This window comes from Lemur catta, chromosome 24 (genome assembly GCF_020740605.2).
Source record: "Lemur catta isolate mLemCat1 chromosome 24, mLemCat1.pri, whole genome shotgun sequence".
NCBI classification, from domain to species: Eukaryota; Metazoa; Chordata; class Mammalia; order Primates; family Lemuridae; genus Lemur; species Lemur catta.
The window spans coordinates 7,801,536-7,825,018 of record NC_059151.1 but is presented as its reverse complement, the minus strand read 5'-3'; the positions used below and the strand labels follow the sequence as shown (position 1 = coordinate 7,825,018).

The following is a 23,483-nucleotide window of genomic DNA, read 5'->3' as shown; positions in this document are numbered from 1 at the left end:
AGGTCATAGAGCTGCACACATTGTCAAAGGAGAGCATGCTTAAAAGGGGACCATCTCAATTTTCAGAAATATTTGCCAGTAGGTAAATAAGGACATCATTACATTAACAGGGGGTATAGGTTTAAAACCTCAGTAAAAATACTGTACATTTGAGTATCCTCCACTCAAAAAACAGGAATATAATGAGAAACATGCTGTCCATTTCAAACCATGTTTTAATAGTCTTCATGCTTTGTGGGCTGGAGGCCAGTTTTCAAACAGCAGGTTCCTGTCTTTGGCTCAGTTTTTAGCATAAAAAATCAATTATTTTTCTCTCTGGAAGTGGAACAATACATGTTGTCTATTTTTATTGCAATATACCACCTTTCTGTCAAAAAATAAACCTTGGAGTAAACAGTACCCAAATTAATAGCAGAAATTTAAAAAGGGGTGACGGTACACATCCCAGCCATCCTAAAGTCACCAGAAAGTTTCTTTAATACCATAGTTTCTATTAAAAAGAAATGAACAAATACCAAACATTTTCAGTCACCATAAAACAGCTAATTTAGGACTAACGTCAGTGGTGTCTAAACAGCTGTAGTGGGTCAGGTGCCCTGGTGAAGAAGAAAAATAAAATACTGAAAAAAGAAAAAAGAAAGACAGGAAGGAGGCACTATAAGCAGCAGTAACCAGAAGTCATGATTACAATTCCAATTATTCATCCTGACATGGACATAATATTCACTAGTTTGAATGAGAGACACCCCCCTGCCAAACGAGTTGTGAAAGTTGCTGGCAAATTTTGTGAGATTAATGCCCACAACTATTCAAGTTTTTTTAGTCATTCCAATTATATAAAACCCAGTTGCTGCTAAAAGAATTTAAATCTCCTTGAGGACTCCAGACAGGCCTGAGACAACAAGAGAGCTATTTAATTGAATACTTGAACAGACTATAGAGAAATTCAGAGTGGAGAGAAAGCAGAGAATCTGAGGTGCAATGACAAGCCCTGGGATTATGATTCAACTGACCCTACTACACCATGAATGTCACTGTATAATATATAAGCCTGGTGTGGGTTTCCACACACAGAGACAAATGGCTTACTTACTGTTTGACCCTTTCCTGCCATTGTCAGCTCACCCACGCAACTTCTTTGAAATACCTTTGATATCTGCCACTTAAAATTCAACCAGGACAGTGAAACCTCAACAAAGGAGTGCCTATATGAGTAAGAGTTTCCTAATTCTCCATATTTCTAACATAAATTCATTTAATAATTACTACCCTAGTACTAGGCCCTTGACATCAATTAACATTTGTGGCTGGAAATAGGAATGAGGTTGTTCAGTGGATGGTCAGTACCACAACACATTGGTGAATTCATTGGTGTCGTGTGTGTGTGTGTGTGTGTGTGTGTGTGTGTGTGTGTGTGTGTCCTTGTGTCTGTCTGTTGGAGGCTGGGGTGATGCAGATTCCACTGTGTCCCAATGTGGGACACAATGTTTTCTTAAGACCTTTTTTAAAGACAGACCACTGTGGGTTCTGTCTAGTAGAGGAGAAAGGAAACTAAACCTTGCCTCCTATCAGGTATAGTCTTGAACCTTTAACCAACCAACACTCACCATGTGGACTAGAGATGATATCATAGACTCCCTGAATCTCTTTAGGAGCACATACATCTCTGTAAACTTTCCCTGAGAATCTGCATGCCAATAGCAGCTACTTCCTTCACAGTTAGCTTTTTCTTCTAAAGTGGTAAAATAATCTCTACCAAATGTATTAGGGTTCTCCAGAAAAACAGAAATATATATATTTATATTTATATGTACATACACACATACAGATACATAAGTATATATGTATAAACCCATTGGTATATATAAATATAAATACGTACCATGTAAAGAGATTTATTATGAGGGATTGGTTCACACAGTTACAGTGGCTAAGAAGTCCCTAGATCAGCTGTTCGCAAACTAGAGAACCAGAGATGTGGGTAGTTTAGTTCCAGTCCAGCCCCAAGGGCCTAAGAACCAGGGGAGCCAATGGTGTAAGTACCAGTCTCAGTTTAATGCTCCAAAACTGAGGGGCCTCTGGTGTGATTCCCAGTTGGAGTGTGAAGGCCTGAGAACCAGCAACGACCATGTTTGAGGGCAGGAGAACATGGACGTCCCAGCTTGAACATGTAGCAAATCCACCCCTTCTATACCTTTTTCTTCTTTCTATTCAGGCCCTCAACAGATTTGGATGATATCCACCCACTGTCTTGAGAGCCATCTTCTTTACTTAGTCTACCAATTCAAATGCTAATATTTTCTGGAAACAGCCGGCAGACATACTCAGAAATAATATTTTACCAGCTACCTTGGCATCCCTTAGCCCAGTCAAGGGGCCATATAAACTTCAGCATTACGCAAAGTAAACAGTTCAGATTTTATACTTCTTTCATAAAAGTTGGTATTTCTATTCCCACTAAAACTTGGACTTGGAATTGTACTCTATCAGGAGAGGTCTGTATCATCCAAATCACCAGCAGAGATAGCTCCTTTTCTCTCCAAGAGGCAGTGAATGCTGATTACCTGAAATAGAACTCTTTTTTTAAATTGTTTTTTTGAGACAGAGTCTCGCTCTGTTGCCCGGGCTAGAGTGCGGTGGCGTCAGCCTAGCTCACAGCAACCTCAAACTCCTGGGCTCAAGTGATCCTACTGCCTCAGCCTCCCGAGTAGCTGGGACTACAGGTATGCACCATCATGCCCGGCTAATTTTTTCTATATATATTTTTTCTATATATATTTTTTCTATATATATTTCTATATATATATGTAGTTGGTCAGATAATTTCTTTCTATTTTTAGTAGAGCCGGGGTCTTGCTCTTGCTCAGGCTGGTCTCGAACTCCTGACCTCGAGTGATCCTCCCGCCTTGGCCTCCCAGAGTGCTAGGATTACAGGTGTGAGCCACTGCGCCCAGCCTGAAGTAGAACTCTTTCAGAGGTTATCTCAATCCAAGTAGCACCTAACTCTTCCAGAAAGTCATAGTAACCCTAAACATCAGCAGATATATCTGTTATTTTCTCTGCTCTGCAGTGATAGCAGAGGGGCTCCCTGAGAAGCAGAAATAATCTGGACCATAGTGTATACTTCTCAAGAGTTCAGAGCTCCCCTACACATCAAGAGACTGCTGGGATCAATAATTTTGAGAGTCTAACACAATGGAAATTTTATAAAATATTAGACTGAATATCAATCACATGACTTTATGGCACAATATATTTTCTGAAGACATATCAGAATAAAAGCTGATGGAGGTAAATCATCATGATTATATATTACATATAAAAGAAGATAGGACAAAAACATAAAAGCTGTTGTGTTCACAACATATTGTCAATTCACAGCATTTTCTAGATTCTCTGTATTATATAAACCTTCAAAGACATAAATTCATTGCTAGAAATATGACAGTAAATAAAAATGGCAGATTTTCCAATTATGGGCTTAAATTATAAAGACTGGGTTTATACAGACTAGGTTTACCAGCAGATTTTCTACTAATAGATTTCCATACAATTGTAACTCTATTCCCCAATCCTTGATTAAGAAACTTACAGAATTTTGGAGTCAGAAAGAACATTAAATGAAACAAAAAGACTAGTCTTTGATGCTATCACTGTGATTGTCAAGTACAATGTTCTGTCAATCACACCTAAAATAAAGTTACTTTCTCCACCTCATATAGAAATTTCTTGTCTTGGCTTGAAAATTAATCTCATAACATACCGTCCATTTGCAAATAGGCATTATTTTAATTATCCCTCATTATGTAACAAAGAAACATAATTTCACTTAAACTTTACAACAATCCTGAGAGATAAGTATTAGTAATATTATTCACATTTTACAGATAAAGAAATTGAAACTCTCTTTGTTTAGAAGTCCAAAGATGACACAATCAGTAAGTGACAGAGCCAGTATTTCAACCCAGGTGTGCCTGACAGCAAAGGCTACAACATACTTTTTTCCACTATAGCATATTAAATCCAGCCTCATTGTTAGAAAATAATCTTGAACTACAAATACCAAGAGTCCTAATGAGCTTGTACTTTTATGGGTCTTTCCATGTTGCTTAGAATAATCAAACTACTCACTATTTCCTTATTCTCTATGAATTCTTATAAATAAATTACACATATATCTTACTTAATAACAATTGAAACCATTGATTATATTTTTGGTGACCACGTGTCCAACTCTGATAGGCATTGAGGGTACAAAGACGGAAAGAGTATAATCACACACTAACATTCTAATTAAGTGAAAATACTTATTATTTTTCATTTGAATAGAGAAAAAACATGACTGTTAACCTTACAGAGGCAGAAAAGAGTCTTATGTATCTTTATGTCAGTATGCACATGTATTGATTCATTGAATACTTAATGAGCATCTAGTATATGCCATGCATCCGGGGATATAACAGGGAACAAACAAAAGTTCTTGCCTCATGGAGCTAAAAGTAAACTATAAAAAAGTAATTAATTATATTTACATATACCTATAAACATATAAGAGGATTATATGTATATGTATAATTTCAGTTTGTAAAAAGTACTATAAGGAAACATAAAGCAGGCTAGTACAAAAAAGTGAATTCATTTTAGATATCGAAAAATCAGTGTACAAATACATGTTGAAGATACCAGTATAATATTTAATCATTGTCCATTTGAAGGCAATGCAGTTCTTTCCTCCTTCTAAGTAGAAGGCAGTAAAAGATTTCAGTTCACTTAAAATGAACTAATGACATTCTTTATAATATCCTTTGCAAAAAGAGTACATTAGGTTTGCCCCAAAATGCAAAGCAGTAGATTTTATATTTGTGAATTTAAAGTTGTAAAACCTGAGGAAAGATTCCAAGTATATCTGAGAAACCATTGTACCTAGTAGCTAAAATATCTCTGCTGTACCATTTTATTTCATTAACTTATGAGAAAACACTTTTATGAAGATACTAAGCATTACTATGCAATTAAGATTGGTTATGAAACCAGCTTTAATCTACTTTTCCTAGCCTTATTTTCCTGTTTGTGATAAAGTTCAAAGACATTAAATCTAGAGTATTAAATTTTAATGCTGAAACTCAGTATTTGCAATAAAATGTGAACTGCATTGGCAAACCTAACAAAACAAAGAAAATTCAGACAAGCAAAAAAGCTATTACGTAGAATTTTTCTAAGAAAAACACACATTGATTCTTTAAAAGTAGAGTTAGTTAATTTAATCTTTACTTTTTATTTCTTCTTAAAATAAGCTTAATTTTAGATGATTTGAGAGAATGGTATTACTCAAATTAATTTTTTTTCTTAGAAATTCTGTATGGTAATGAACAGAAAGAAGAATAATCATATTCTTGGGCAACGGTTAAGGATATAGAAAATCTTAATGATTTCAAAATTTGGCTTTGAGTTTTGCTTGAATTTATCTTCAAGGAACATACAGTGTGCTAACACCTTGAATGTACCATCTATTGACTCAAACACGATCTTACATCAAAGTGAAAAAACATGTAAAAAAATATCAAACCAGGAAAGCTCTTCATTTTGATCAGCAGTGAAAATTAAATAACCCTTTTCACATTCTCACCAAATTCAGAAAAATGAAACCTTCATTCACACAATGCCAGGATGGCAGAGACTAGTCCAAAATTTGGGACTGTGAATCCTTGGTACATTTCGCATTCAAATCCCAAGCAGATACAACCCTGCTTAGTTTATGAGATCTGACAGTATCCCTGCTCAAGGTGATAAGGCTTCGGGCATTGTATACACTTAGCCACTGGCAGCAGAATAAAGACTGACAACTTGACAGTTCGTCAATTGGAAAGCCATTTACTCTTTTTGAGACATGGAGAAACCGGGAGTGGAACTTTAATTTTGGACACGCGTCTAGTAAATCAGCACTGCAATTATTTGCATGGTAATATTTTTCCTTGATAAGTATCTTTGAAAACATTATTATATGTGTCAATGCTTGTACAAAGGAACTGCCCCATTTACAAATTAAGTTGGCAATCTATAAACTAATTCCTAATAGTCTTAAAATTCATTGAGAGCTAGATTTGAAGTTTTATAAATTCAGTAATTAATTAAAATGGCCAATTAGTAGAAAAACATTCGAGTTGTAAAAACAAATATTTAAGAACTAAGAATGCTTAAAATTTTCAAAACGATACAAAAAATTTTTAAGTGTCAACAATGTATCAGGCACCATCAAGTAAATATTTATAGTGTCCTTCAAATAATATTTGTATAATGCCAGTTTATAGGAGAATTTCAATCCAGTTTGGGATTTGGAGCACAGAAATATAAACAATTAAATAATTTCAGGAGTTATTTAATATTACTTAAGAATAAAGTATATATAAGCTAATTAACGTATATGACTCATTGTCACCTTAATGGCAGAAATAACAAATTATGGACTTTGAATTCAGACCAGAGTGAAGAAACTACTTAGATCTTAGAACTACATTAAACTGCATTGGTCTTAGAAGGCTAAATAAAGCCCTCTTCTGCCATCTCACAAGCATTACTTGGTGAGTGCCTGGAATCCTTCCACCCTTGGAATCATGAATTCAGATTATGTCTTTGTCCCCAGACATAATTTTTTGGCTCCAAACCTCTCTCATTTAATCCATATTAATACACAGGCTCAGCAGACGTGCTGAAAACACGCTATGCTCTTGAGCCATACTTCCTCCCTATTGCTGAGCCACCTCCTGCCTTCATTGCTATCCACATCCAATTTAGATTTTATGCTCTGTCACTTCAACCATGCTCTTGCCAATACCCTTAACCTCATGGCTGCATTGTCCTGCTATCAAAAACAAAACAACACAACAGAAAACAAAAACAACCTCATGAAGCCCCAAGCCTACATTAATTCAAATTATCTCAGGCTTTTGAATGCTGCTGGGCAAACATACACAACTGTGCAGATTAGTGCTGCAGTGAATTCTGGATCTCTGACCTCAAATGAACCAGCAGCCCTGCCTGGCCTCTTTCATGTTCCCTTGTCAGCTTTCTCCAGTTTGCCACAGCAGCTATTTCAAAATTTCTTCACTGTCTTTAGATCTCCAGCCTCATTATCGCCAATGTCTTCTGTTACTTTTTCCCTTTTAGCAGATAATCTCACCTCCCACTTCCCCAAGAAAAGATAATCTATTTCTTAACACTTCCCTTAACTTCCTAACACCAAGCACGAAGACTTGCACACACATCAATCTTTCCTTACGCTCTCCCCCTCATCACTCTGGAAAATGATGTCCCTCATGCCTAAGGTTAAGAACTCCATCTAATTCTCGATCCAATCCTCTCTTTCTTTCTCCTGGACTTCTGTAAATGATCACCTTTCTTCCCTTCACCTTCGTTTTCTTTCTCTCTACTGGCTTGGTCTGTGAGCATGCAAATATACTGAATTACATACTAAAACTTCTCCCTCAGCTTCACAAAGCCATTTCATTACCACCACCTAAATATGTGACCTTCTTCATCTTTCCTTTTACTTTTCTACTATTGCTATTTAAACATATGGCATTTGCATTCTACTGAGATTTCTCTCATTAATCATAATTAATTACAACATCTTTTGATGTACTGAGCACTGTTCTTGGGTGCTTCTCATTACTAACTCATTTAAGTTAGGCAGGCAAAATCTTAGTATAAAAATCCAGCAGAAAGAATAATTTTAGGCAACCTCAGTCAAAAACATTAATGTAAACATAATTATAATTTTAAATAAACCTAATTTTTGTATAAAATATATATATCACGAATTTATGGAGATTGCTTAATCTAAGGTAATAAAAAAGAAAAATAAAAAAAACTACATTTTGTAGTATAATGTTAAAATTTTTTTCTCTGACATTGATCATGATTCAAAAATGCATACTATTATTACTATCATTTAACATTGTCCTAGAAGTCTTAGCGCACTAAGGCAAGAAAAAATAAAAAAGTGTAAACATTGCAAAGGAAGAGACAAAACTTTCATTAATTGCAGATGATAAGACAATTTTCAGAAAATTCACAAGAATCTGCAAATAAGTTATTAGAATTAAAAATCTGAGCAAGAGAGTTAAATATAAAATTATTGTAAAATATCAATGTTATTCCCACAGCAACAAATAGAAAATGAAATTTTAAAAGATGTCATGTTGTATTCATAGACTATAATACCACTCAGAAATATAAATTTTAGAAAAATAAACAAAACCTTTGATACACAAAAATAAGAATATACCTTAAAAAACATGTTGAGAGAAAGGAGATATGAATGAGTATGTACAACATTATCCCTTTATATGAACTTCCAGAACAAGCAACTGTATGTGTTTCTAAGAATGGAAACAGGAATGATGGGACTTTCTGGGTGTGAGAAATGTTCTATAATTTGACCTGGGTGGTGATAAAATTGGTGAATGCAATTACTGAAACCCATTGTACACTTAGAATTTATGTGTTTTGTTGTATTTAAGCTATATTCAATAAAAAAATACTATATGAAGAGTAAAATTTCACTCTCTTCTCATCCCATGTATTAAAGAAAATGTCCAGGTAGACAAAAGACATTAATTTAAAAGGCAGAGCTATAAAACTTTCGGAACATAATTGAGCATAATATCTTTATTACTCTGGGACGTAGGGAATGATTTTTTGAACAAGACTAAATAGCAATAATCATAAGGAAGAAAATTTATAATTCTACTAAATTTAAAGGTACTTTAAATGGCATGAAAATAAAATCCACACAGAGGAAAGCAGTATTTGCAATATAATTAAGTAACAAAAAGACCAATATTCAGAATATATGGGTAACTCCTAGAAATCAATCATGAAAAGCAAAAGAGAAATCTGAAGAGCTAAAAAGAATAGAAAAAGATGCAGAACTTTTTTATAATCAGGAAATGTAAATTGAAACCATGAGGTTAAATCATTATATACCCAGAAAATCAATAAAAATTTAAAAGTCTTACAAATCCAATATTTGGTTAGAATGTGGGGCAACACAATTTGCCTGCACTGCTGGTAGTATGTAAATTGGTAAATCTCTATGATAATCAGTTTGATGTTATATAGTGAAGTTCAATATATTCAATTCTATTTCTGGATACAAAATCTACAGAAATACTTGCATAAATATAAGAGTGTATATCTGAGATATATGTCCAAGAATATTTGTGACAGCATTGCTTATAATACTCTAAAAATGGAAACAAACTACAGAAGACTGTGAAACATTCATATGATAGAAAATAACACAGCAATATAAATGGATAAGCTGCAACTACATGTAACGAGGATTAACATAAATGTGATGCTGAACACAAGAAGAAAAAGGAATATATGCACTATTGAGTCCATTCATAAGGTGAAATATTCGCAAAACATAATTATATTTTGTAAAAATGCAAACAATTTATAAAATTATATTTAAAATGTAAAATAAAACGTATCATAAAATTCAGATTCTAGATTATACTACCTAAGAAGGGAGGTTTGGCATGTAGTCAGGGAGAAGCATATGGGGGTGGTTAGAATGTTTGGTGTGTTCTATTTCCTGACCATAGTAGTGGTTGCTTCCTTTAAAATAATTCATTAAACTATCATTTGTGTATAAAACAAAAATTAAAAACAAATTAAGATAGCTTCAACTCCCTTAGTATAAATTCACTGAGAAATTTTTATTGCTGATAAGAGTAACTCCTGACTTTATTTTGTCTGGGTTTTTCTGCATCTTACATCCCAGCACTGGAAAGAAACCCACTGAGGAAACTCTTACCTTCTATATGGTGAACTCGTAGTTAGAAATTTATAGTCATCCGCTCTGTATACACACTCATTTTCCTTAGGTTTTTCCCTACCAAAAATATATAAAAATAGCAAATCCAAACTACAGAAAAGCCATTTCTCCAAGGGCTTTTATATTAATATTTCTCCTTGAGAAAGGCTCCCTGTATTTCATGAAACATTCTTTATCGGCACTTAGCTGCTTCTTACATGTGACCTTTAGCACATAACAAGAGCACATTTTCTGCCAACTATTTTCTACTTATTACATGATACATATAGAGCTTAAAATACTGTAATGTCATATTTTACAGTAGACTGTCTATACGAAATTTATCTAAGCTGTTCTGATATTATGCATATTAAAGGTTAAAACCAAGCAGCTACACATTCTACATATATTAAATTTACTACTTTATAAAAATGATTACTATTATGAATGAAAGATGATGCCATTTCCCTAGGCGAATATCAGATTACTTTTTTCCCTTTAATTATCCTAAGGCATGTACAGAATTTGTTGCTTAATACTTTTGGTTAAGTATTTAATGTCATATCAATGCATAATTCTCTTTCTCCTTTCTCTTTCAAACTACAATGAGACTTTAATGTGTCCTATAATCATGTTTCCTGGAGAACAATTAAGCAAAACCACAGTATTGGAAAAAGCATATTTATCAGTGTGTCTGGTCTTACTTTGCGAACACCTCTGCCAAGCTCTTCTCCATAGTTGGTTCCAAGAATTTCGAAGTGGACATTGGGATTGCCTCCATTTTCTCCAAATTCTAGCTCTCCAGTCAACCCATTAACTCCACCCTAAAGAAGAGAACAGATACTGATGTAAAATTTCAGAAGTAAAAACATAATAATAATAAAACATAAGAGGAAGGGCTAGGAACTCTACTTCCATCTATAAAATAAATATTTCAAGCATGCAATTATTGACAGGCTATTTTTAAATAGATACACAGCATAAAATGGAGTACAGTTGAAAGTAATCTTGGAAATCACTTAATCCATTTTCACCTATTTGTCGTATAGACAAAGAAATTTAGACCCAAATAGTCAAACAGCTGCTCAAAATGACACCATGATAGAGCTGACACTACGTTCCAGGCTAGAGTTTTTGCCACCACACCTTGTGACTTGCATGGGTCCATTAGTCAGAAAACAAGATGCTTCTGGACAGCGTGAACTCTACTCTGGAGACAAGTTTCGATAATATTCTTTGCTCCATGGTTTTGAAATTAAATATATTTTCCAAATTAAAAGTAAAAGAAAGCTAACTTAGGCTTGAGATCTCTTTTTGCTCTTAACTGGTAGTGCTGGATGTTGAGACTCATTGGGGATTTCCAAGCTTCATCTTTCCTTCAACATGACAGATGTTCACTTTCCAACACATGGCAATGTAGGTCATACTTCTTTCTTTCTTATCATTCTTTTCTCAGTTAAGTTCATCAGCCTTCATATTTTTTAGGATTTTACAAATGAAAATTACATTCTGAGTCACTTCAATGCTAAAGTATGTCTAACTTAAAATTTTTGCTTATTAATAACATTTATTTGGACAACAAATTATCTCAATTTGTAAATTGCTTCAATTATCATCTCTATGATGTTAATATTTAAACATATTTCACTTGCCATAACCTGTAACTCCATTTCTTGTCTTTTCTTGGGGCTGGTATTATGTTTTTATATCTCCTACTTCATCTACGCCTTTTTGCCCATCACTTGATGATAATTTCATAATAGGAATTTAATAAACGATTGTTGATTGATGTTTGTCTACCTTAGTCATTAATTTCAATTTATATTCTATTTTATTTTGTAACAGTAATAATCAATAAAATTAATCCTACACTATTATTTCCTAGCTTCTCCTCTGCTATCCAGTTTTATTTATAAAAAGCCTGTTGGATTTGATATGCCTGTGCTCTTTTGATATATGATTCAGCATAGGTGACACTTATTGGATTTCACCAATGGCACCAGAATCTACCAGCTGTGTAAACCTGGCTAAGTTATTTAATTTCTCTATGCCTCAATTTCTGTATCTGATAAATGGGAAAAATAATAGTACCTACACCAGAAGATTATGATGATTCCTATTATACTACATGTAAACAATATGGAAGAGTGCTTGACATAGGATGAGAGCTTAATTACTATTATCATTATCTTCATTATTACCTCTGCCATTATTTAATTCTTTAATTTTTGAGGCTTTCTAGCTCTCCTAGACATTGTACACATGGTCTTGACTTTTTTAAATTAAAGTTTATTGGGTTTCCAAAATTCATTATATACCTGAATACTTAGATGGCTTAAGAATATGTTTTTTTTCCAAATTCCAACTCAGTACATTTCATTGATAAGTACTTGGGGAAAAACGAGTTAAAACAGCTGGTCTAGGATCTATTCACTCCCTTTACTGATGTATGTGTAGGGGAGTGGCCTGGATTGGGGGTGGGGTGTCTAACATCCTTGTCACCTAGAACTCCAAGTTCTAGCATAATGAACTAGTAATAAAATAAACCAGTAATGTTTACTAGGAGTAAGAGTCCTTATACATACAAAGCCTTTAGCAAGATATCCCAGGCTAAGGAAATATTGTACTAAAATAAACCCAGGATTTACGGATTAATGGTTAGTAGCTCCCTGAAAAATGTCTTGAAGGTTTATACTTTCTAGGGCAAAACCTGAGATCTTTCATAACGGAAATGCCCCCTGTGGTGACAGGTAAACATGTGAAACCTTCCTTGGAGACAGAACGTGCATTTCCAATGCAAGAGGAAAAGACCCGGCAGCAACGCAGTTTAATATATCTGATTCTTGCAAGTCTGATCAAACCTGTGTGTTAGCTCAGTATTAATATCTCAAAACATCCAATTATCACTTAAGATTTTAAAGATCAAGGTAAATATAGTGGATCTTATTATTTTTAATATCTCCACATGGTAAATACTATAGGAGTTTGATAGAAAAATATAGCTTATGTTACTATACATGGGTTCAAACTACTGGTATTCAAAAATCTTTTAATAAGAGATTTTCTTGTCCCCAATCACACATCTACCTCAAAAATATCTGCTAATTATATCAGAATCTTAAATTTCTGTCTTAGTACTTTATTTCTAGGAAAAAGGAAAAAATATTGTATATCAATATGATTGCTACATAGCAAAAATACTAGGCCCCTGAAATTTTTCAACATTTCAGCATTAGACTACCTGGTGCTACATTATTATTCCCAATCAATATTCATATAGCCGCTCAAGCCATGTCTTTACCCCTCGCTTGTATTTGTCACTGAGTGACTCAGTGTACTTAACATTGAACAAGGTACAAAAACCAAGAAGTTAGGGGACTTGCATTTAGTTTGCTGTGACCTCCATTTACCTTGTTCACCTTTGTGACTCTGTAATTTATCTTCTTTATGCCATATTCTTAATGAGCTCTTGGCATGCCTAATCAGGGAAACCTTCTCTCACAAAGATGTCAGCGATTCTTGAGAGGTCAGCATTTCAAACAAACAAACCCTTTAACTAAAGCCCCTTGTTATTTCACCCAGATTTAACCTCTCTGATTTTTTATTGCTTTGGAAGATTCCACGGCTTTTGAGCTTTTTTTCATCTATCCTCAGATTAACCTTGAAAACAGAGCCTTGGCAAAAATGTGTACTGGCCAGGTTGCAAGGAATGGTCATTATGTGCATGCATGGGTGTATTTTTTATCTCTTGGTGATGCAGCAGATCCTGAACAAAATAAGCTAATGGGGCATTGATAGCAGGAATAACACATGCAAATGATTTTGAATGTCATTTAAATTAATAGTAAAAATTGTTGCCAGCGTAAACCTTTTTTAAAATACTGAGTAAAATTAGTTTGGATTTCATTCTACCTACTTGATACAGAAATACCAGTGGACATCAAATACAAAGAGCAAAGAGAAAAACAAATAAAAGAGGAGAATCAAAGGTTGGGAATAGTTTACCATTGGATAATAAGCTTTTGAAAAGTAAAGGTTTGCTATTTCTCTATGGATAGCGTAAGTTGGAAAAAAGGTGAAAAATATAGTTAATAAGACTTTACGTCATTCTGTTTATGGGGCTGAAGGATCTTTTCCTATACTTGAAATTGCAAAGTAACTTAGAGACACTTTTGGAGGATCATATGGAACATCAAATATTTATCATTCTTACCTAGTTTCTTTATAACATATTCCTAGGTTCCTTGTAAACTGCAGACATGCTTGGTAAACAAGGGCACCCCGTGAAATAACCATGAGCCCACCGAGGCAGTGAACACACCAGGAGATGCCAGACTTGGTGGCATGTCCTGATGCCTACATGTTCCATCAGGATTATGTTTAGAGTGAAACATCCCTGATACAAGCAAAATACCACATTTTCTACCCAGCAAAGATATATAATGGTGGGTAGATAAATGCCAGGATACAGGATGCAAGAAACAAAATAAAACCAAAAAATATGTATATGAAATCCTTAGGATATTTTGAGTTGCCATATAACATTTATAGTAATATGTATGTGTATATATGTATGTACATATGTATACCCATATCTTTATAAAAATATATATATCCTCAAATAGTCATTTATAATTGAAACTTGCAGCAAACTGAAAAGTGACTAGGATGTTACTATCATTTTGATAATGCAGTCTCCATTTTAGGGGAAACTGAGGCCCACTCAACTAGTTAATTAAGGAACCCAAACTGAAATCTTCATCTTCTGCTTTATATTTTTTCCTCTAGGTTACGTAAACTGTATGTCTAATATACCATATGTATATCATAGTGAATGGCTCAAAAAATGTCTGGTGAACTGAATTAAATTAAACTCTATGTCATTTTACCCACTTTAGGATTCAAATAACCTGAAGTTGGAACGAACATTTGTGAATCTGCAAGATGCCTATGCCAAGGGCACGGATGGCATTTTTAAAATCTTCTGTGGCAGTAAGTTTATTTGCATACAGACTTGTGAAAAAGTCAATTACATTTCAAGTCAATACTGTGTGTGGTAAGTCAGATTATGTTTTTCTAAATTCTCTCTTTCAGGTTGGTTAATTCTAAATGATGCATAGTACCTTATACCAAAAGCAAAGTAATAGGTTTCCATTCCTCTAAGTATGCAAATTTTTAAAAAGTCTACAAAACCCATCAATGTAACTTATCAGAGTTATTTTTTTCCAAACCATGAACCCAGGAATCACCATTTTACTCTTCCTTATCCTCACACACTTCTCTTAAATCACCAAATCTTATTTCAATCCCCTAAATTTCTCTCAAAGATCAGCTACTTCTATCTGTCTCATGGCTCACACTTTTGCCAGGCCTCCTCTAAGTGGGAGCTTTGGCCTCCCAATCGGTGTTCCCTCATCCAGTCTGCCCTGGTCCAATGGCAGCTGCAGAATGGGTTCTCCACTTGGCAGCCACAGGACAATCTGATCTTGTCACCACCCTGTTTAAAATATGTCAGTGTCACCTCACCCCTCGAGTACGGTTTAAAAACTTTACCATAGTTTATCAAACCTTCAGGATCTTTCCCCTTCTCTTTGTTTATAAGGAACCATGTCTCTATTCTCTGTCTATTCTGGCCACTGTGAGCTTGTTTCAGATGCTTAAATGTGGCCAGCTCTCTTTCCTCCAAGCCTGAAAACGTTCTATTCCCCTTGCATGAAAGAATCTTCCTTCTCCACTTCTGGAATACTCTTCTTTTTCCTTTCTTGGCTAACGCCTACTCATCCTAAATGTTTCCACTTATCTGTCATTCTTAGGCCTAAAGTAGGCCTTCCAATCACATATTTCCAGAACAGTTGTTGTTTCCCCTTTTGCAGAACAAATCACACTTGTAATTATTTTTGATATTTCTATTTTCCTTTCATTCTGTGATCTCACAGTACAGCATATGGTAGTATTCAATAAATATTTGCTGAATGAATAAATTACCATGTAAGAATTGGTATAATTTTAATATTTTTGCCATTTCAAAGAATATTCTTTCAGATATCAACGTACATCAAGATATCTCTATTAGATATCAATGTGGATCAACATATATCAATATGATAAAGTATACTGGTACTTAAAGATTTGGGATACTCCACAAATATTGGTATTTGCTATTTTTCCACATTTAGTATTTAAAATAATTGCCAAAAAGAATTTAACAGAAATCAATTAATTAAGTCAATATAACAGTATTTAATTTAAGGATCTATCAAATATTAATTGGCTTACTCATGTAGAATACATAGAAAATGATAAGTGGTTTTATTTGTATAATTATATTTTGAATGTTATTTTTCTTAGTTTATTTTTAATTAAACAAAAGAGATAAAGGTATTCTTTCTAAAACTCATGTCTTGTTGCATCTAAAAATTCATTAATGTCTTTCATTTACCTACATAGGAATTTTTTTTTTCCTCAATCTCTTTTCAGTCCAAACAATTCTATGTGTTCTGTGTACTCTGGTAAATCAGGCAGCCTTGTGATTATACTCATGATGCGTGTGGTTGCTGCGTGTCGGTTACCCATTTTCTCTTGCCTGTCAATGAGTCCTCTTAGGATCCACGTGGGGCTGGAATGGCCCCGCTCAGCAGAAAAGTCTGCGGGTGAGGGTGGGGCTGTCTGAGACCCCCAGGCTGGAGCACCTCGCTCCTGTCCACCCCGCCCTGTTCCGCGGTGTCCCCGGGCCTGTGCCAGCAGGCGGGACCTCGAGCCAGTGGATCTGGCCTGGCTGTGACGCCGGCGGGAGGGTCCCTGCCCAGGGTCGCAGCCTGAGCTGGGCCCCGGCCCTCCCGTGGGAGCAGGGCCGCCCCCCAGCACGCTGAGCTGCCCTGGGGGCTCACACACTCAGTAGGCCCCTTCACAAATGGCCCTTCTGTGGCCCCTGCAATGCGACTGAGACCCGGGTGTCCGGGATGTGTCCCCTGGGCCCCGGAGACAGTCCCCGACCCTGCCAGGGAAGGGAGCGCCGGTCTCACGTCGCCCACGGGGCGCCCGGGCCGGGTCCGTGTCTCCCCCTCGGGACCTGCCCGCTGTCCTCGAGTCCCCGGGCGGGAGCCACGGCCTGAGCGCCCCCCGGTCCACCGCGGGCCTGAGAGGGAAGGTCCCGTCCCCGCGGACGCCGCCGGGCCGCGCCACACCGGCTCTGTCGGCCGCACCTGCTCTGCCGGCCGCACCTGCTCTGTCGGCCGCACCGGCTCTGTCGGCCACATCGCTCTGCCGGCCACACCGGCTCTGTCGGCCGCACCTGCTCTGTCGGCCGCACCGGCTCTGTCGGCCGCACCGGCTCTGTCGGCCGCACCACACCGGCTCTGTCGGCCGCACCGCTCTGCCGGCCGCACCGCTCTGCCGGCCGCACCGGCTCTGTCGGCCACACCGCTCTGCCGGCCGCACCGCTCTGTCGGCCGCACCGCTCTGTCGGCCACACCGGCTCTGTCGGCCACACCGCTCTGTCGGCCACACCGCTCTGTCGGCCGCACCGCTCTGTCGGCCACACCGCTCTGTCGGCCACACCGCTCTGTCGGCCACACCGGCTCTGTCGGCCGCACCGCTCTGCCGGCCACACCGGCTCTGTCGGCCGCACCACACCGGCTCTGTCGGCCGCACCGCTCTGTCGGCCGCACCGCTCTGTCGGCCGCGGGGAGCGGGACGAGGCCACACGGCGCCCCCGGCTCGGGCCTGAGGGAGCCGGGCCGGGCCCGCCCTGTCCGCAAGAGGCTCCCGCTCTCTGGGCCGCTGTCGTCAGGTGTCGTCAGGTGTCCCCAACCGCCCAGGAGCCACCCGCCGTCCCCGAAGCAAGGGAGGGACATTTAGCCGCCACCTACCCTGGTCGCTGGTCCCCAAGCCTGTGGGGCCTTTCTCCTTCCCGTTCCCCTCCGCAGCCTCTTCCCGCGGGGTCTCCTCTAGTTTCAGGCACCTTCCTCCCGACCCCCATCCAGTCTACGTTTGTCTGCCGGCTTATTTTTTTTCACTTTCTTCTAAAATCTGTCTTGTGGAGACAGGCCGGCTGGCGGCTTTTCTCGTCCGCCATCTTGGCCCTCCCTTATTTTTTTTTTTCCTCCCCTGAGGACCTTTTCTTTATCCATGGCTTTTGGGAGCTTGATTATTGAATGCCTTGAGGTTGTCTTGTTTGGGTTAGATCTGCTTGGTGATCTGTGGTTTTCTTGTACCTGAATATTGATATCTTTCTCTAGGTTTGGAAAGTTTGCTGTTACCGTTTCTTTGAATAAACTTTCTACCCCAATCTCTCTCTCTCCCTCCTCTTTAAGGCCAGTGTACCTTAGGTTTGTGCTTATGAGGCTATTTTAGATCTTGTAAGCAGGCTTCATTCTTTTTTATTCTTTTTTCCTCTTCTGACTGAGCATTTTCAAGTGGCCTGTCTTCAAGCTCACTACTAATTCTTTCTTCTGCTCGGTCAATTCCGCTGCTGAGAGACTCTCACGCAGTTCTCAGTTTGTCAATGGAATTCTTAAGCTCCAGAATTTTTGCTTCATTTTTTAAATTATTTCCATCTCTTTGTTAAATTTCCCTGACAGGCTTCTGAATTCCTTCTCTGTGTTGTGTGAAGTTCATTGAACTTCGGGACGGCTATTTTGAATTCTATGTCTGAAAGGTCACCTATCTCCATGGGTCCAGGATTGGTCACTGGTACTTTATTTAGTTTATTTGGTGCAGTCTTGTTTTTCTGGATGTTCTCGATGCTTGTGGATGTTTGTCCATGTCTGGGCATTGAGGAGGTAGGTATTTATTTTAATCTGTGCAGTCTGGGCTTGTTCGAACCCATCATTCTTGAGAAGGCTTTCCAGGTATTCAAAGGGAAGTGAGTGTTGTGATCTACGTCTTTGGTCACTGCAGCCGTATCAGCACGGGGGCTGCCCCAAGCCCAGTACTGCTTTCAGACCCCTGGTGGTACCACCTTGGTGGACTTGAGTAAGACACAGGAGAATTCCCTGAATTACCAGGCAAAGTCCCCTGTGGCTACCAGCGCCAGGTTACACCTGAAACCAGCCCAGTTTCACCCAAAGCCCATGGTGACTTTTGCCTGGCTACCTCTGATGTTTATTCAACGCTCAAGGGCTTTTTATTCAGTAGGTGGTGAATCCTGCCAGGACTGGGTCTTTCCCTTCAGGGCAGCATCAGGTCCAGGATGGCTTCCAAAATGCCCTCCAGGAACTAAGGCCTGGAGTCAGGGGCTTCAGGAGTCTGCCTGGTACTTTATTTTATTGTGGCTGAGCTGGTACCCAAGTTGCAAAACAAAGTCTTCTGAACTTTTCCTTTTCCTTTCCCCAAGTACAAAAAGACTTCCTGAGCCCCACTGCCTGTAGTTCGGGGTGGTAGGGCAGAGTGACACAGGCACTGGCTTGCCCACTACTATTGGTGTCTCACTGGGTCATGTGCACTCCAAGTCCACTGGCTCTGAGCCAGCACATCCAAAGGAAATGCCCAAGGACTGCGGTCTTTGTGGCCCAATTGCTTTATGAATTTAGTCTAGTTCCAGGCTGCTTTTTGTCGGCCAGTGGTGGGGCTAGCCAGAACTCAGGTTTTGGGGTAGACAGTGTCTCTCTGGCTGGGCTGGTGTAAATGCTCTTCATGGGCCCCAGCCAAATTCTGCCCTGTGCTGTGTTCCCCTGTGCCAGGGAGATGCTGGATTTCAATGGAAAGTTCCACAATCACTTCACTCTCCTTTCCCCAGGTACACAGATTCTCTGTCCACTGTGCATGCACAGCTGGAGCACTGCCAGGGGATGGAGGAGGCATGCGTAGCCAACATAAGACTGTCTTTTCTTCCCTCCTCAGTATCTCTTTCCTTGATATAATGTTAAAAGCAGGGAGTATGATTGCTCACCTGATTTTTTGGGTTCTTGTGAAGGTGCTTGCTAGTGTGGATAGTTGTTGAGTTTGGTGTTTGTGCAGCGGGATGATTACTGGAGGTTTCTATTTAGCCCTCTTGCTCTGCTCCCACTGATTATGGATATTCTAAGAGCAGCATTTTATATATTGAATTGCTGCATGAGACATACTGACATATTATGGTGTCTCTTTCGTTTCCACTGATACTCTCACTAAATAAGTGTCTCCTAAGCAACCTTCTAAACTATTATTCTGTATTTGTATGAAAGCTTCAGAAGAATAAATATATTCAGGTGCCTGCATCCCAGCCAAACCATAAATTAATAAATTGGCAGGATCAGAATCATGTTCAACAACCTCCCTTGGATTCACACCTGCTAGCTCTCTACATAGATAAAGCTGGAAGATTTTGGCAACACCCTGAGTATAGATTTGACTTATTCATTTTCAGCTGAAAAATCTTTCTCTGCCAATATAGTCAACACATATAATTCTCAAGTACTTGTGTTGATAATATCCTAAATTCTCATTAAGGTGATTCTTTTGCAAAGAGGAAACAGTACTGCTATGGTTTGAAAGTCCCCTCCAAAACTCATGTTGAAATTTAATTGCCATCGTAATGGTATTAAGAGGTGATTATGTCATGAGGGCTCTGCCCCCATGAATGAATTAATGCCATTATCACAGGAGCGCCCTTGTTATCACTAGAGTTTTGCCCCCTTTTTCTTTCTCTCTCATGTGGTTTCTTGCCATGTGATGTCCCTGTGCCATGGGATGACCCTCACCAGGCGCTGGCACCATGCTGTTGGACTTCCTGGCCTCCAGAACCATGTGCCAAATAAACTTCTGTTCTTTATAAATTACCCAATCCGTGGTATTCTAGCAGGAGAAAATGAACTAAGAAAACTGATAGCAAACAATGAGGATGTTGGTGTAACAACTAGCTTAAAATGTGGAGTGGTTTTGAAACTGAGTAACGGGTAAAGGCTGGAAGAATCTGGAGGAGTAGGCTCCATACAGACTGTATGGATGTGAATAGAGCATTAGGGCCAATCCTGGAGAGGGCTCAGAAGAGAATAGCTGTAGGGAAAGTCTGGAACTTCTTAGAGTTTACTTAATTGATTGTGAACAGACGTTGATAGAAATATGGGCAGTAAAGGTCATTCTGATGAGATCTCAGACAGAAATGAGAAATCAGGCATTAAAAACTGAAGTAAAGGCCATCCTTGTTATAAAGTAGCAAAGACCTTGGCTGAATTGTGTCCATGTCCTAAGACTTTATGGAAGGCAGACCTTAAAGGGCAATGGACTAGGATATCTGACCGAATACAGTTCAAGCAGCAGAGCATTCAGGCTGCTGTGTGGCTACTTTTAACCACAAACAGTAAAATATGTAAGCAAAGAAATGACTTAAAAATAGAATTTATAATTTAAAGAGAAACAGATGGAAAGATCTGAAAAATTTGCAGCCTTGCTATGGAAGGAGTGAAAAAGCATGTTCAGGAGAGAAATACTAAGGGTCCCGCCAAGCAACTGTTTGCAAAAGAGATTCATGCGAGTAGAAGGGAGCCATGTGCTATTTGTCAAGACAGTGGGAGAAAGATCCCGGAGGCATCTGAAAACCTTTGAGGCTGCCCCTGCCATCTCAGGCCCCGGAGCGCTAGGAGGACACAATGGGTCCAGGGTACTCTCCATGGGCTCACCATCCAAGGCCACCTCAGGACTCTGCTCATAGCATTCCAGTGTAGCATTCCTCAGCTGTCCCAGGCTGCTCAAGTGGGCCCAGCTGTGGCTTGGGATGCCACTTCAGAGGGTGCAAGCAGTAAGCCTTGGCAGCATCCATGTGGTGCTAACGCTGCAGTACACAGAGTGAAAGAACTATGGGGGTATGGCCCCCTCCACTTAGATTTCAAAGGATGTCATGATATGCCTGGGGGCCCAGGAAGACACTTGTCTCCAGGGTGAAGCCACTACAGAGAGCCCTTACTAGGACAATGCTGAGAGGAAATGTGGGATCAGAGCCTTCACAGAGTTTCCACTAGGGCAATGCCTACCAGACCCATGAAGTAGGGCCAACCCAAGACCACAGAACTGTAGGACCATCAGCATGTAACTCCAGCCTGTGAAAGCTGCATAGGCTGAGCCCAGCAAAACCTTGGAGGAGGGGCTGCCTGAGGGCTTAGGGGCCCAATCCCTGCTCCAATGTACCCAGGAACCAGGACATGGGGTCAAAGGGTATAATTCTCTAACTTTGAGACTTAATGTTATTTTTTCTGTTGGGTTTTGATCTTACTTGGGACCAGTTACCCCTCTTTTCTTGCCTATTTTTCTCTTTTGGAAGAGGAATGTCTGTCCTATGCCTGCCCCATCATTATATTTTGGAAGTAGATAATCTGTTTTGATTTCAGAAGCTCATAGCTAGAAACAATTTGCATCATGATGAACTGTGCTTTGAGTCTCACTCATAACTGATTTAGTTTAGACTCTAGAATTTGGACTTTTGAGTAGATGCTGAAGCAAGTTCAAACTTTTTGGACTACCTAGAAGAAATGAATGTATTTTATATGTGAGAGGGACATCAGTTTTTTTTTGGGGGGGGAAGGGGTGGAATGCTATAATTTTGACGTCCTTCCAAATTCATGTTGAAATTTAATTGCCTTTCTAATTGTCTTAAGAGATGGGACCTTTAAGAGATGATTGGGCCATGAGAGCTCCACCCTCATGAATGGATTAATGCTCTTATGATGGCAGTGGATTAGTTACAAAGGAATTTCAGCCCCCGTTTTCTCTCACGGCTTGCTTGCCATGTGATACCGTTCTGTCATGGGATGACCTTTGCCAGATGCTGGAGCCATGGTCTTGGACTTCCCAGGCCCCAGAACCATAAGCCAAAACACTTCTGCTCTCTGTAAATTTCCCAGTCTGTGGTATTCTGTTAGAGCAGCAGAAAAGGGACTAAGACAAGTGCCAAGAGAAAGATCCAAGCTATTCTCCATTTGAAATGTATCGTTCCACAACTTCCTGGGTTTTTTTTTTTAATATCTAATTCACTTCTAATACTAAATTTTTAGTTTTTTTCTCTGACTTTTCTAAATGCATTCACATTTCATTTGACTAGCTATTTTTCTTTTCGTTTTGGGAGTAAAAGGCAAACATATCCAGAAAGGAGAAGGATAGGTAAAATAAAAAATATAAAATTCCAAATGCCTGTCTCCTTTGTGTAAAGGGTACAGGAAAATTTGTTTATTTTATTAATCATTTCATTTTAAATCCAAGAAGCTGTGCAAGACAAACGAAAAGTGTCAGCGAAGATGACACGACAAAGAGGCTAATAAACTGCAGAATGCTTATACCACTGAGAGGAGCTAAACAACATAAACTGTCTTCTGGGAATGGAACAGGTAGCAAAGCCAAAAAGATCATAGCTAGGCTAAGCAACATATTGGCAGTGAAGAAGAATAATGCAATCAAGTATCTAAAATAGTTCAAAATGCTGCAACATATGAGCTATTTGCGAATAATATCTTTGTAGAAAGATAAATTAAGGGTCATCACATCCAACGTTTTACTATGTATCATCTAAACGAAAAAAATGCTAACTAAGTTTACTGTTAATTTTTCTAGTTGACGGTATGGTTTTTAAAAAAATAGTTTTTGTACTTTGTGATAGGAACCCAAATAATTTGAGTATCACTAATGCTAATGACATAGCCAAGGCAATTTAAAATATCTCAACCACCAATTTTTTCTTTGTATAAAATTCCCT

At 38.6% G+C, this 23,483-nt stretch overlaps 1 protein-coding gene across 2 annotated transcripts in view; it reads right to left on the bottom strand.

Moving 5' to 3' along the window:
- The window catches only part of GRID2 (glutamate ionotropic receptor delta type subunit 2), a 1,057,247-nt gene that overhangs the window by 359,800 nt on the left and 673,964 nt on the right, over positions 1-23,483 (bottom strand). For both annotated transcript variants that reach the window (XM_045536712.1, XM_045536713.1), the window contains exon 8: positions 10,528-10,647. In XM_045536712.1, coding sequence (XP_045392668.1) covers positions 10,528-10,647 — 120 coding nt within the window. The remainder of the gene's footprint in view (positions 1-10,527; positions 10,648-23,483) is intronic.